Source organism: Nelusetta ayraudi, unplaced genomic scaffold (assembly GCF_046127955.1).
Source record: "Nelusetta ayraudi isolate G7.1 ecotype Tasmania unplaced genomic scaffold, CSIRO-AGI_Nayr_v1 ptg000175l, whole genome shotgun sequence".
NCBI classification, from domain to species: Eukaryota; Metazoa; Chordata; class Actinopteri; order Tetraodontiformes; family Monacanthidae; genus Nelusetta; species Nelusetta ayraudi.
The window spans coordinates 58,987-71,861 of NW_027466224.1; the positions used below are offsets into that span (position 1 = coordinate 58,987).

A 12,875-nucleotide genomic window follows, 5' to 3' on the forward strand; every position below is an offset into this window, starting at 1 on the left:
AAAATAGCAACTTGACATCATCATATTTATCTAGTATTATCTCACAGAAACTAACACAAAACAGCAAGAGTAAAGGTATAAAGGGATGACAAGTCAGCAAGGTATTGCACCGTAAAGTCATTTTTCATATTATGAATTAGTTTCGAATCACACGTATTGATCCAATTCTATCCTAAACATTTGAAAACTTGGCAGATTTTAATTTTGAGAATCTCAATTTGTCTAAATGAAAATTTCCGATTCATACAAAGCGACTTCGCTCGTGATTTTGTTTTCAGACTGTCTGGACGTCACTTCCGCTTGATCTTTTTTTTTTTTTTTTTTTTTTTTTAACTTCCTGTTTGGCGCTGAGAGACCGGAAGGGGAGATGCGGGTCTTCCCCTCTAGTCCAAACTGTCAAGAGATTCTCGTCTGTCACCAGCGCAGGGGGATGCTGAGATGCTTCGTTAGCGGTCACATGTGCTCTTACTAAAACCCCAAATCCACATCTACTGCTTTTTCCTCCATCGTTGGATCCTGTGAATAATTGATTCCCGGCAGAAGAAGTCACAGCGGTAAGATGCGGAAATAAGCGCGGTCAGGTCAGAATGGCGCTGTGTTGTGACGGCGATGCTAAAAACCGTTAGAGCTTCCCAGAATGTCTCTGAATCCTTTCTATGTCTCTGTCACAACCTCGAATTAATTCATTATTATTTTTTTTAGTCACACAGCATTCACAGAGAAGGCATGCGGTGTGCGGCCGTAGCTTCGTTAGCATCGTTAGCATCTCCCCTCCTCCTGCCTGTTGGTCCCGCCGTCGGTATTTGCGCGACGTGAGCGGCATCTGTGCGCAAATGACAAAAAACTCACATATGATAGAGTCTCCGGCTGGGTCCGATCCGGTGGACGTTCATAACCGAGTCACACGGTCTTGTCAGATGATCCGGTCCAATGTGAGTGTCGCCGCCTGCAGCTCATCATCAGCTGCAGCACGAGAGATCAGGAGACTGTAGTTGTTTTGGACCTGCTGCAGTTTTAACTTTTAACTGTATGTGGTCAGATGTTTGCACCGGCACCACCGGTGCCTTGCCGGATCATTAAAGTCCTTGACCGTGGCTCAGTAGAATTCTGCAAGTCTTTTATCTCCTCATCTTTTCTTTAAGATGCGTTATGATGTGTTGTCGGGTTCATTAAAGCTGGAGGAAGACGAAGAGGAAGTTCCACAGGGATTATAATCTTTCATAAAAATTCCTCATTTATTTTATTAACAATAAAACAATCAGGTGAAAGTGCTTTGTGTTTAACAGAAATGAATACAGATGAATACCTTAGAATTTGTTAAAATTTCAGCCGAGACACAACAAAGCTCTTAGAGACCTTTTTCTCTGTTGTCTTTTTTCAGTTGATAATAATGGATCAGATTTCTTTTGTAGTTTTCATTAACCTCAACGCAGCCCTATTGTACCAAGAAAACACAGGAACAGCAGTTTCTTTTCTAACTTACAATATCTACAAACAAGTAAATCTGGAAGAAGAAAAAAAGCCACTCAGCTGAGCATCAATCTCTATCCAATCAGCATCCATGAATACAAGTTTGTATGCCAGAGAGCTGAAAGTCATTTTTATTAGAATGTATGTGTGTGTGTGTGCTCACGTTTGCACTCTACAGTTGGCCGCCTGCACAAAAAAAAGCAACACGCCTTTTTTTCGTCTCAGCAACACCTAGCAGCCAGATGAGCGCAGCAGCTTTCCCCTCCCCCGCCGCCGAGATGGCCGAGATGAACCGGCTGCAGTACGAGCTGGACTACACCGAGGGCATCAGCCAGAGGATGCGCATCCCGGAGATGCTCAAAGTGGCTCCGCACGCCCGTGAGGACCACGCCACGGCCGCCGCCGCCTCCATCATGGTCTCCCAGGACGTCCATCACAGCGTCATCATGCAGGTGCCGGAGAGGATCGTGGTTGCAGGTCAGTCTGCCTGTCTATAGATCTATGTATCAAAATCCTCTTGGAGAAGATGTGGCTGTCATGTCACAAGCTGCGTTTCCATGACCCCTGGAATTGGACAAAACCTAAATATGGCAATAAGAAACTGGTGATGGAAAACAGCTCAACTTGGAAAAACCTCTCCAATATGGCTGAACGGTTTTGAAGCTCTCATGAGGTGGTTTTTCACACGTATCCATATTGAGGTATATCGCAAAAATGCCGTGTTATGTTTGGACGGAGGAGGAGACTCTAGCAAGCATTCTGGACAGCAAACGACATCGAAATGCAGATTTATTCAGGAAGTTTTGTACCTCCGTCCTCACAGTGGGGTCTCGCGGGACACGATTTGAAGAGAATTAGGGCGTGCGCTCTTCGCACCACTCAATGGAAACACCTGCAAATCGCAGTTGTGCTTTTTCAAAATTTTAGAAATAATGCTTTTATTTTGGGAGAAACTGTCATGGAATCGCAGCTTCAAGCTGTGCTGCATTGCCAAATTGCCTGTGTGGTGGTGCAGTTTTTGTTCACTTTGTAAATAAGGTTTGATGGAAAACATGGAGAGTAATTTCTGAGTAATGTCAGCAGCTGCGTGTATTCAGTCAGTCAGTCAGTCAGACGCCAGGAGGCTCAGCTGATGATGGGCGACTTTACTTTGCACTAAATGTGACCTCAGGTTTATTCTTAGTCAATCAGGCCTCCAGTTTATTTCGAGGGGCTGCTGGAAGCTCCCGTCTACTCTTTATCATTGGCCTTTTATAAATGTCTTTATCAGCCGCTCAGGACTTTGCCCGTCCAGTGACATGGTGCCTTATCGGTCATGTTGGGACAGATGATAAAATAAATCTAGAGTACAGGTTGAGACAAGCTGGTTTTTCACTGTAAGTCCTTTGTTCTTCTTCTGCAGGCGACGGTAACGACCTGCAGTTCCCCCGACCCAGAGACCTGGACCTCATCCAGTCCACGCCACTGGAGGCCCTGTCGCTCAAGACTCCGCCCCGAGTGCTGACCCTCAATGAGCGCCCCCTGGACTTCTTAGAGGAGGAGCAGCAGCAGCAGCAGCAGCAGCGAGGGGCTCTGACCACCGACGAGGTGGTGAGTGATGCGATGCGCTCGCACCTTCTTCCTCTCTGACGCCGTGACCTCAGAGTTTTCCTCCTCCTCTGTCCGTCCTGCAGCTGCGGCCTCAGGTTCGATTACGTCGGGAGCGCTCGGCCAGCGAGAACGCCGCCGCTCGTCACGGCGCTCAGCTGGCTCACAGCGACTCCACGTGAGTGCCCACTCTCCCCGTCTCTGTGAGATCAGTTCTGGTCTCGGGCCTCTTGACTGCATGCTGAGATTTTTTCTTTTTCTTTTTTTCCATCTCTGTTGGTTCACTTTGTTCCGTCTCTCGTCTCGGTGAAGCTGCTGCTCTGCTGCTCTCCTGTCCACTTGCCAGTTTTCAGCGAAACACCGATCCGGTGATTCTGATTCAGTGATTCTGATTCAGTGACTCTCATTCAGGGACTCTGATCCAATGACTCTTGATTCAGTGCCTCTTGATTCAGTAAGTCTTGATGCAGCGACTCTTGATCCAATTACTCTGATCCAGTGACTGTTGATCAAATGACTCTTGATTCAGTGCCTCTTGATTCAGTGACTGCTGATCCAATGACTCTGATCCAATAATTCTTTATTCATTGAATCCTGACCCAATGACTCTTGATTCAGTGTCTCTGATCCGATGACTCTTGATTCAGAGACTCTTTATTCAGTGACTCCTGATCCAATGACTCTTGATTCAATGACTCAGTTCCAGTAACACCACATCATGGTTCACACTGTGGCGGCTGTCCACTCTATCAATGCTGCTTGAGGTGCAGTGGAATTGATTCTGACCTGCTGCAGGGTTAATGTGCACTGCAAACTCTTCCCACGAGGCCTCACTTCCTCCATTCCATCCTCCTCTCTGACTATTATCACCGCTGTCATGTGACTGCGTGACCCGCTTTGATCCTTCCTCTCCTCCCTGAATTGACTGTGTGAGACTACACAGACCAGAGTGGGTTTACGCTTCTTTTATAGCCTCTGCACTTCCTCTTAATTCCCTTCTAAGTATCTGCCTCGTTCAACTGAATGAGTTGCAGGTGAGGGACGTGTGCAAGAGAAAAAGTCATTTCAACTACTGAATTGGTTTCGCTTCAGTCTAATGATATGTAATTAATATGAAGCATTATTGTCTTTAGAAAATCATACATATAAATCCAGCATATTTACATATTTGCTTTGTTGGCGTCATCAGCTCACACCAAGTCCCCCGGCAAAGTGTGTGTGTGTGTGTGTGTGTGTGTGTGTGTGTGTGTGTGTGTGTGTGTGTGTGTGTGTGTGTGTGTGTGTGTGTGTGTGTGTGTGTGTGTGTGTGTGTGTGTGGTCTCCTGCAGTTGTTTGGACAACACGACCCTCATTTCTTACTATTACGAGTCTCTCGCTAAATCAGAGGTGGCTTCCTTTTCCTTATTTCTATTTCCCTCTCCTTCATCTTTCCTTCCACTACCTTTCCTGGTACCCTCTCCTTCCCTCACCCGCTCCCTCCGTCATGATTGGCTGGATTTTGGGGGCCGCGGTGAAGTGGGACGCCGTCTCCCCCGGCCAACCCCCGCCCCCCTCCCAACGCCGCCGAGGAAGAGCGCAGCCCGTACAGCGCTGGCGGGGTTCTGTCTTTCATCCAGTCCACTACACGCCGGGCTTACCAGCAGGTCCTGGAGGTCCTGGATGAAAACCCTCGCAGGTGACCTCCCAAGCATCTAAAAATAGACACCTGGAATGGATCAGCTGACTTGGTTAGGGTTGGGTGTTAAAATCCCTCCTGATTGTTTCCAATCACAAGTAGGCAGCTGTGCTTTTTTTATTTTTTTATTTTTTTTATCACTGTTTTGGTTTCACCAGCTGGGGGCAGCGACACAAAGTGCATCTAAGTCAACTGGAAACCTAGAGGAAATACAAGAGCAAAGGGATCAATGCCTCTATTTATTTATTTTTTCCTTCTGACAGCCACGCAAAGCATCGTGCAGTAAAACAAACAAGATAAAACGGACCAAACACACTGCATTTTCCTTTTAAAAAGAAGAGTCAGAGTGCCATAGCAACTGTTTGCTGATCGATATTGTGAAAAATATTTGCATGTGACGGCCATTGTTGCAATATTCAATAATATCAATTATTGTGATATTATATATTATTATTATATATTCCATAACATTGAATATTGCAATATTTGATGGTTTTATTGTTAAAAGAAGAAGAAAACTGAACTTGTTGTGGGGGGGTGGGGGGGTGAATACTTGGATTTCACCTGTAGGGCGAGCTCCTGGTTTAGTTTTGTTGGACGACCCTGTACCAAGTGTCTGTCTCTCTCTCTCTCTCTCTCTCTCTCTCTCTCTCTCTCCCTCTCTTTCTCTCTCTCTTTCCCATGATCCCCGCCCCCATCCTGTTTTGTCCCCGCCTCCGTAGCAAAGCGTCGCTGCGAGGGGGGTCAGCTTCAGGCTCCAACCCCCTGCACGAACCCAGGTAACCTCACCTGGTTCTCTCTCCACTTCTCATCCTTCACCTGACTCATCCTCATCCTCCTCTACCTCCTTTCCTTCATTACTATGATGTCCACAAATGTGATCTTCGTGCCCCCCCCCCCAAAAAAAAAAAATTAAAATAAAACTGTACTGTGTGAGGGGAAACGTTGAGTTTCAGCCTGCGGGGATTCTGAAAGGCTCTCATCTCTTGGTTTGAAGGCTGGCATTGGCGACCTATGAACCCACACTGGACGGAGGCCCCGATGACATGACCGTGGTGGACGCCACGACACTGAGACGTCAGGTTGGTTCCTCACTCATTCATTCACTCATCACTCACTCACAAGAACAGAGGCACCACTGTAGCTGTGATTCCATGACCCCTAGAATTGTGCAAAACCTAAATATTGCAAGAAAAAACTGGTGTTGGAAACGTGTCACCGGATGTGAGTCAGTCACTTCACTTTTTTATCGCACCAGAGGTGATTTGTAGATGCGTTGTATTTTAATGACTCCTCAGCGATTCTCCCTTTGGTGCCACATGCAACCTGAGCCGCTCTTAAGTCACATGATCCATCACGACGCATTAGCCAATCAGAACAGGACCACTGGTGGTGGTGGTTTAAAGCTATTCATTTTTGTATTGCGATCTAATGGGGGTGAGGGGGGATGTTTTGTGGCTGCAGTACCTCAAGCGGCCACTGTAAAATAAATAAATAAATAAATAAATAAAAAATCTCTCGAGCTGCCATACTGGCAGTTGGGCGTCCAATTCTCATGTAATGTCCATAATTATGTCGCGGTGACTCTCGGCGCCTCCCAGTGGCGTCCTGACCTAAGTGCGGACGGCTTTCCTCTGCAGCTCATCAAGCTGAACCGCCGCCTGCAGCACCTGGAGGAGGAGAGCAAGGAGCGAGCGAGGCGGGAGATGATCATGTACTCGGTCACCGTCGCCTTCTGGCTCGTCAACACCTGGGTGTGGCTGCGACGTTAGCCACGTCACACACACACACACACACTCCTGCAGCCTATCGGATAACCCCCTGACAGCCACTGTCCCTCCTCTCTGCGTGTCCTGTGTTCTTCTGTTTTTTTGTGGCGAGTGACCCCACCTCTCGGGGCTCGAAAAGATTAATTTTGATTTTGTAAATTCATAACGTGTACAGTTTTATTCTTTTACTCCTTTTTTTTGCGTCATCCAGTCGTGTTGGTTGTTTATTTTTTTATCTTCCTGCTTGACTTGTATATATTTGTTTATGTCACTCAAAGCTTCAAGGACAAAAACAAACAGATGCTGCGACACCAGAAATGTAAAGGTTAATAAATTTAGAAAATAAGCCCGTTGAGCTGCCATATGAAAATGGAACATGTTGAGTATTTATTGGCGCGGACATGGATGTGTAATAATAGTGTAATAAAGTTGTCTGAATGACTCATGCTATGTTTTGTGTCTGCCTAAACCTTTAGTTCGTTACTTCATTAGTTAATGATTCAAGATTCAAGAACTTTATTTGTCACATGCTTATGCTGGACGTGCAGTGAAATGAAATGAATTCCTAAGACCTCTACAGCGTCACATCAGAAGCATTGAGTCGCTTTGCCGTGTTTATTTAGTTTTCACAGTGCTGAAAATGAACAAAACATTTTATTACTTTTATACGTTACCAGTCTCACATAATGGTCTTTCTGTCATTTTCAAGACTATTTATTTACACTGTAGATTCTCACCGAAGCCATCAAAATTCATTAAAAAAAAAAAAAGATGAAATTATGTAGTAAATAAAACAGTTTAAAAACTCCAAACACATTTTATAGTTTAGATTCTTCAAAATAGCCAAATAGTAGTTAATGTTTGAATGTTTCATATAAAACATTTTATTTTCTTTGCCACATAATTGAATATATATTGCTCCTATTTTTAATGTCTTCAGCATGTATTCACAATGTAGAAAGTAGCACAGATTAAGAAAAAACATCTTTCCACCAAACCCTTTTAAAAGTCGTCAATCTCCTCGATCAGACAGCTCGGCCGGGACGGTGCGATCAGCGGCCTGGACTTGGCCGCCGCCCCGAAGATGCTGTGATGCTGCAGCTCCAGCAGGTCCTCGTCCTCCGGGTACGCCAGCGAGGCGGCCTTGCTGCCGTGGAGCGGCTTCGTCTCTGGGGCAAGTGTGAACAGAGGCTCTCGGTCCAAGGCGAAGGCGGGCACGACTCGGCTCAGCTCGTCGGCCGCGTCTTCGTCTTCGTCGTCGTCGTCGTCGTCGCTGCACGAGACCACACCCATGTTGGGTGTGAGGGCCTGTTCGGTGGAGAAGAGGCTGGGCGGGGCCTCCAGCTCAGGGAGGTCGGGGATGTCGGGGAGGTCGTCCATGCGCAGGCTCCTCTTCAGAGACAGGAAGATGGTCTCCAGCTCGTCCACGTCCTCCACGTCCGTCACCAGCAGCCCGGGGCCGAGCGTCTCAGAGGGAGCGGTGGTGACCAGAGGTTCCTCCAGATGCTGGAGGTCTTCCTCCTCCTCCTCCTCCTCCTCCTCCTTCTCCGCCTCTTCCCGATACCTGACGTCCGACTGCTCAGGCTGCTCGCCGTCTTCAGCTTCTTCCCACTCCTGCATCTCTACCGCACTGCTCTCTCGCTCCAGTGCCGCCTGATGCTGCTCCAGGAACTCCTCGTGGGCCTCCAGGCTGTCCTGCACAAACGCCTCCTGGGCCGGAGTCACGGTCCGGCCGTCGGTGCCTTCGTTCTGAGCGTCCTGAGGGCCGGAGTCATCAGTCAGCCCTGAAAACAAGACAAACCAAAGTGATTTTAAAAATGCCAGAGTCAAAGTCAATGTTCCAACTGAACCCTCAGGATACAATCAGTTCAAACAGCCTCCTGGTTACTTCCTCATCATTGGCCAATAGAGCATGTAGCAGTCGTGTCACTTCCCATCATGCCTCTGTAAGTCACGTGGTGCTTTAGGATGCATCAGCCAATCGGAACGAGCCGAGACACAGCAGCAAGTGCAAAGCCGTGACATCCCGCAGGAAAATAAAACTCCTCCAGACATTTATACATATTTCAATCCGACCAAAAACTCCAGACAGAGACCGGGAAGCTGCATATTTAGCCTTCTTCCTAAAAAAATGCTTTGTCAGACCTCCCACATGTATGGAAGGGGAGCAAAAGAAGAAAAAACATACAACCTCGGCCTGAGAGGGCAGCGCTAACATAACATGACATAATCCCTGCTGCCCTTTGTGACATCACAAAAGGCATAGGACAGACTCTTTTTCTCCTCACGCCGACAGGCGAGCACCGAAAGATGCAGGACCTTCTTCTCCTACATACCTTTCTCCCGCAGCTCCCGGAGCCGCCGCCTCTCCTGGGCCTTCTTGCGGATCAGCACCATGGCGTCCAGGCTGTCCTGGATCTTCCTGCGCTCCCTGGTCTGCCACTGCTCCCTCTCCCGCTGCTCGGCCTCGTAGCCACCCGCCGCCCAGGCCTCGGCGCAAGCGCGGTCCTTGGGGAAGACGGGCCAGTCGTCCAGGAAGGTGAGCTGCTTCAGTCGCACGATCAGGGTCCGCCTGTAGTTGGGGATCTTCTTCACCACCTCGTTGCCGATGAGGTTGAGCACCCGCAGCTCTGGCATGACCTCCAGCACGGCCAGGATCTCGGGGTCCTTCAGCAGGTTGTGGGACAGATCCAGCACACTGAGGGCGCCGCACTCGCTCAGGTGCTGAACGTCAGCCACGGACTCCAGCTTGTTGTGCGCCACCTGCAGGGTGCTGAGGACGGGCAGGCAGGAGATGTTCTCAATGGATGTGATGTAGTTGTTGGAGACGTTGAGCGTGCAGAGCTTCTGCAGCGCCTCCAGGTTCTCCAACTTGCGGATGAGGTTCTGCTGGAGGAAGAGGCAGCGCAGGTCCGTCTGGGCATCCAGGTTCTCGATGCGCTGGAGCCCGTTGCTCTCCAGCCAGAGGCACCGCAGGCCCGTGTATTCCTCAAGGTTCTCGATGGTGGAGAAGCCCTTGTAGTGAAGGTACAAGGTGTCGTTGAGGAACGGCGTGGAGTATAGCTTGTGCTCCTTGCAGTGGTTCTTCAGGAATTTCTTGGTCATGCGCGGACCGATGAACTTCTCGCTTTTCCCGCCCAGAGCCAGTTCCGTTTGGACCTCCAAACTGTCACCTGGAGCTTCGTCCCTCGGCAGCCTGTCCACTCCGTCCGGAACCAAAACTGCCATTTCACCGCTGTTGCCTGGAAAATGTATTGCTGGTCTCAGTTCGTCTCCGCCAGTTTCCATCACCTCGCCAGTAAACATCCTGCAATAACTTTCCAATAGCCACGAGGACTAGAATGAATATAGAATGTGTGGCTCAACCTTTTTTTCTCCACTCTTGTTGTCAGAATAGAAATGTTTCACTCTTGTTTAGCTTCAGCGTCCACGCTCTGGCCTCAAGGGCATTTATAGTCTCAATATAAAGTCAGATAAACGGCTTCAATGTCAGAACTCTGACTTTGTTTTAATTTCACTTGTTAGATTTGGTGGCGGTATTATTATTGTCACTATTATGAGATCTTACTGTCCTCTTTGTCTTTCTCGTTTGCGATTTGGGACACCAACAAAAGGAAAACGGAAATCCAAAAGAAAAAGAAAAAAGTCCAGGATTCCAAAAAAATGTCTTGTCCTTCCTCGCAAAGTATTTTTTCTTACACGTGACTTTAATCGTCTGGAGCGGCACTTTATTCTCTCTTGTTCGCTTGCCAACTCGCTATGTGTATATTTGTTCCCATGGAAACGCCGAGTTGGGGTGGGGTAGGAATGCCGTCTTGTTGGTTGTTGTTGCGCGTCGGAACATTTTGACCGCTGCACTCACTTCCTCTTTGCTCACTGTTGGGGGAGCGTCATGGCGTCCGGCTACATAGCCACTCGCGGCATGCTGACTTTGGGCATTCACTGCCAGCGCGTTTGCCGCAGCGTGTCGCTGGTACAGGTCCGGGAGAAGAAGCGATGGATGAAGGCGTACACCTACCTCATGGCCAAGAAGTTGAAGCTGGAAGGACCTCCGCCACCGGAGCCACGGTGAGGCTAGAGCTAGCGAGCTAGCGAGCTGGCAGTCAGCCAGGGAGCGTCTCAAGGCCAACCGTGTGTCTGTCTGCTCCTCTAGCCTGTATAGTTCATAATAGTACGGTATTAAAAAATACACTACGTGACAAAAGTTTGGACACACCTTCTCATGCATCTTTTTTTGTTTTGTTTTGTTATCTTTACAACTTTCTATACAGCAGATAGATACTGAAGACATCAACTATAAAAAGCAAGATATATGTAATTCTGCAGCAAAGAAAAGCACGTGAAAACTCTGGAAATATCGCTTTTATTTTTTGGGGAAAAAAACTGTAATGGAAACACAGCTACTCGGAACTAAAACATTCCTCATGTTTTACGGCATCATGCTGGCCTCCTACAAGGCAACTACGACCTGATGATGTTTAAATTCTGCTTCCTGTGTGTCTCAGTTCTCAGAAGCCTCACTGGGATTACCATGCTGAGGTGCAGGCATTCAGCGTGCGCCTTCACGAGAACTTCTCCACGCCGCTCCTGAAGACGGCCCTCGTCAACCCGTGCTACCTGCGGGCAGAACAGCAGAGGCGGCTGGGCCTCGGTGTGGATTCCGACGCCACAGCGCTTGCCCTGGAACACAACGTGGAGCTGAGCAAGACGGGAGCCGCCTTCACCGACAGCTTCCTGACAGACTTTTGCAGCGCCTCCTTCCCGAGTCTGCCTGCCGAGGCGGTGCAGAGCATTGTGGGGCACCTCACCGGTCCGGCGCTCTTGGCTCACGTGGCCAGGAACCTCGGCATGGAGGATCTAACAATGAGCGCCGAGTGTCCCATTCCTGACGACGTGCTCCACTCGACCTTCCTGGCGGTGGTCGGAGCGCTGCTGGACAGCAGTGGAGCGGAGCGAGCTGGGCTATTTCTCAGGGTGGGAGGAGCTTCACTGTCCGTCAATAAATAATTTGTTTAATGTTTGTTTTTTTGTTTGTTTGTTTAAAGTCAAAAATATGAGCTGAGTGTTTTTCTCCTGCAGGATTTCTTGGTCACTCAGCTGATTGGCAGAGACCTGTTTGACATGTGGACGGTTGTCAATCCCATGGGGCTGCTGGTGGAGGAGCTGAGCAGGAGGAACGTCCCTCTGCCGGAGCCTCGCCTCATCAGGGCGGCCGGAGCCAGCACCGTCCTACCGCTCTACTTTGTGGGTTTGTACAGGTGCGTACGCTCACCTCGCACCAACCAAGACCAGACCAAGAAAAATAACAACAAAACAGAAAAAAATTACCAGTATCTTTTTTTTTTTTTTTTAATTTTGCTTCTAAATGGAACATTTTCTATTTTCAGCAATGTCGGGGGGACATGCAAAATTAAAGGTCCAGTGTGTAAAATTTGGCCTGATTAATGATTTTATCGTGGTTGAAGCTTAATATACTGCCCACAAACACATTAGTAAAAGTGTATACATGCAGTACAATAAAGGGGAATTTGGTTTTCCTACCCTTAGATCGGTTCTTATTTATATTTAAGATTATACAAGAGCAGGAATCTTGCTCCCAGTCTGCTGCCACCGTGCTGCCTGACAGCACATTTCGTATTTAGGGTAAATGCTGACATCCTCAAATAAACCAACGAAGAAGAAGGTTAGCAAGGTATCCAGGATTGTGTGCGCAGGCCACTGTAACTCTGGAAAACTCAGGAGGGGGATGGAGAGTGAAGGAGCACTGCAATCTAAAATGTCACCACTTGATGTTGCTGTTTCTTCTCACACTTAACCTTTAACCCACCTGTGTGTAAAGTTGTCATGCTTTCTCTCCCCCCCTCCCCTGTGCTTTCAGTGACAAGAAGCTTCTGGCTCAGGGTCCCGGAGAGACGCTGGCCGCGGCGGAGGAAGAGGCAGCGCGCGTCGCCCTGCGGAAGCTCTACGGTTACTCAGAGAGCCGCAAACCCATCGACTTTTCTCCACCTCCTCCGCCTCCGCAGCAGCAAGTCCTCCAGTCTGTCAGCAGCAGTTAATCAGCTGACAACGGCCCTCCTTCCCAATTATGTGGATGATGTGAAGGAAATGATGCGAAACAAGGCCAGCCAAATATTGTTCCAAAGGAGAGTAACATCAGTCTAAAACAAGTCTCCTGTTTAGTCGCAAGTTAAATAAAACTGTGTTCATCCTGACAAATTTTCTCTTTGTTCTTGTAAATAGTAAAATGGCAGTTTAATCAACTGTAATAAATAAAGCAAAGTCATTTATACATTGTGTCATTTCCTGATTTTATTGCTTATTCTTGATTAAATTGAATGAATGTGTTAAGATTTTTAATCTTTGTATGAGTTGTT

General features: G+C 48.0%; 3 protein-coding genes across 6 annotated transcripts; 2 read left to right on the forward strand and 1 right to left on the reverse strand.

Moving 5' to 3' along the window:
• Nucleotides 1-331: 331 nt before the first annotated feature.
• On the forward strand, nt 332-6,951 carry mffa (mitochondrial fission factor a). Of its 4 annotated transcripts, XM_076015007.1 has the most exons (8): nt 332-554; nt 1,696-1,947; nt 2,873-3,060; nt 3,144-3,235; nt 4,574-4,732; nt 5,455-5,511; nt 5,730-5,814; nt 6,373-6,951. In XM_076015007.1, the coding sequence occupies exons 2-8, from the start codon at nt 1,713-1,715 to the stop codon at nt 6,502-6,504; spliced, it is 948 nt and encodes a 315-aa protein (XP_075871122.1). In that variant the 5' UTR covers nt 332-554; nt 1,696-1,712; the 3' UTR covers nt 6,505-6,951. The 4 variants fall into 4 exon arrangements, with proteins under 4 accessions (XP_075871122.1, XP_075871124.1, XP_075871125.1 ...); XM_076015009.1 differs by lacking the exon at nt 5,455-5,511; XM_076015010.1 differs by lacking the exon at nt 4,574-4,732.
• A 151-nt stretch (nt 6,952-7,102) lies between these two features.
• dnaaf1 (dynein axonemal assembly factor 1) lies at nt 7,103-10,007 on the reverse strand. The gene is made up of 2 exons (XM_076014979.1): nt 8,838-10,007; nt 7,103-8,285 (listed from the first exon to the last, which is right to left on the reverse strand). The coding sequence occupies exons 1-2, from the start codon at nt 9,805-9,807 to the stop codon at nt 7,504-7,506; spliced, it is 1,752 nt and encodes a 583-aa protein (XP_075871094.1). The 5' UTR covers nt 9,808-10,007; the 3' UTR covers nt 7,103-7,503.
• A 370-nt stretch (nt 10,008-10,377) lies between these two features.
• On the forward strand, nt 10,378-12,790 carry mrpl44 (mitochondrial ribosomal protein L44). The gene is made up of 4 exons (XM_076015003.1): nt 10,378-10,569; nt 11,007-11,475; nt 11,581-11,759; nt 12,380-12,790. Exons 1-4 carry the CDS (start codon nt 10,394-10,396, stop codon nt 12,555-12,557), a joined length of 1,002 nt encoding a protein of 333 aa, XP_075871118.1. The 5' UTR covers nt 10,378-10,393; the 3' UTR covers nt 12,558-12,790.
• The last annotated feature ends 85 nt before the right edge of the window (nt 12,791-12,875 follow it).

Bases quoted from the DNA above. Each gene is read 5' to 3' on its own strand.
- mffa (XM_076015007.1), top strand. From the start codon at position 1,713: ATGAGCGCAGCAGCTTTCCCCTCCCCCGCCGCCGAGATGGCCGAGATG. The intron at 3,236-4,573 runs GTGAGTGCCCAC...GCCGCGGTGAAG, and splicing joins CTGGCTCACAGCGACTCCAC to TGGGACGCCGTCTCCCCCGG. The intron at 5,815-6,372 runs GTTGGTTCCTCA...TTTCCTCTGCAG, and splicing joins CCACGACACTGAGACGTCAG to CTCATCAAGCTGAACCGCCG.
- dnaaf1 (XM_076014979.1), bottom strand. From the start codon at position 9,807: ATGTTTACTGGCGAGGTGATGGAAACTGGCGGAGACGAACTGAGACCA. The intron at 8,286-8,837 runs GTATGTAGGAGA...TCTTGTTTTCAG, and splicing joins CCGGGAGCTGCGGGAGAAAG to GGCTGACTGATGACTCCGGC.
- mrpl44 (XM_076015003.1), top strand. From the start codon at position 10,394: ATGGCGTCCGGCTACATAGCCACTCGCGGCATGCTGACTTTGGGCATT. The intron at 10,570-11,006 runs GTGAGGCTAGAG...TGTGTGTCTCAG, and splicing joins CCTCCGCCACCGGAGCCACG to TTCTCAGAAGCCTCACTGGG. The intron at 11,476-11,580 runs GTGGGAGGAGCT...TTTCTCCTGCAG, and splicing joins GAGCTGGGCTATTTCTCAGG to GATTTCTTGGTCACTCAGCT.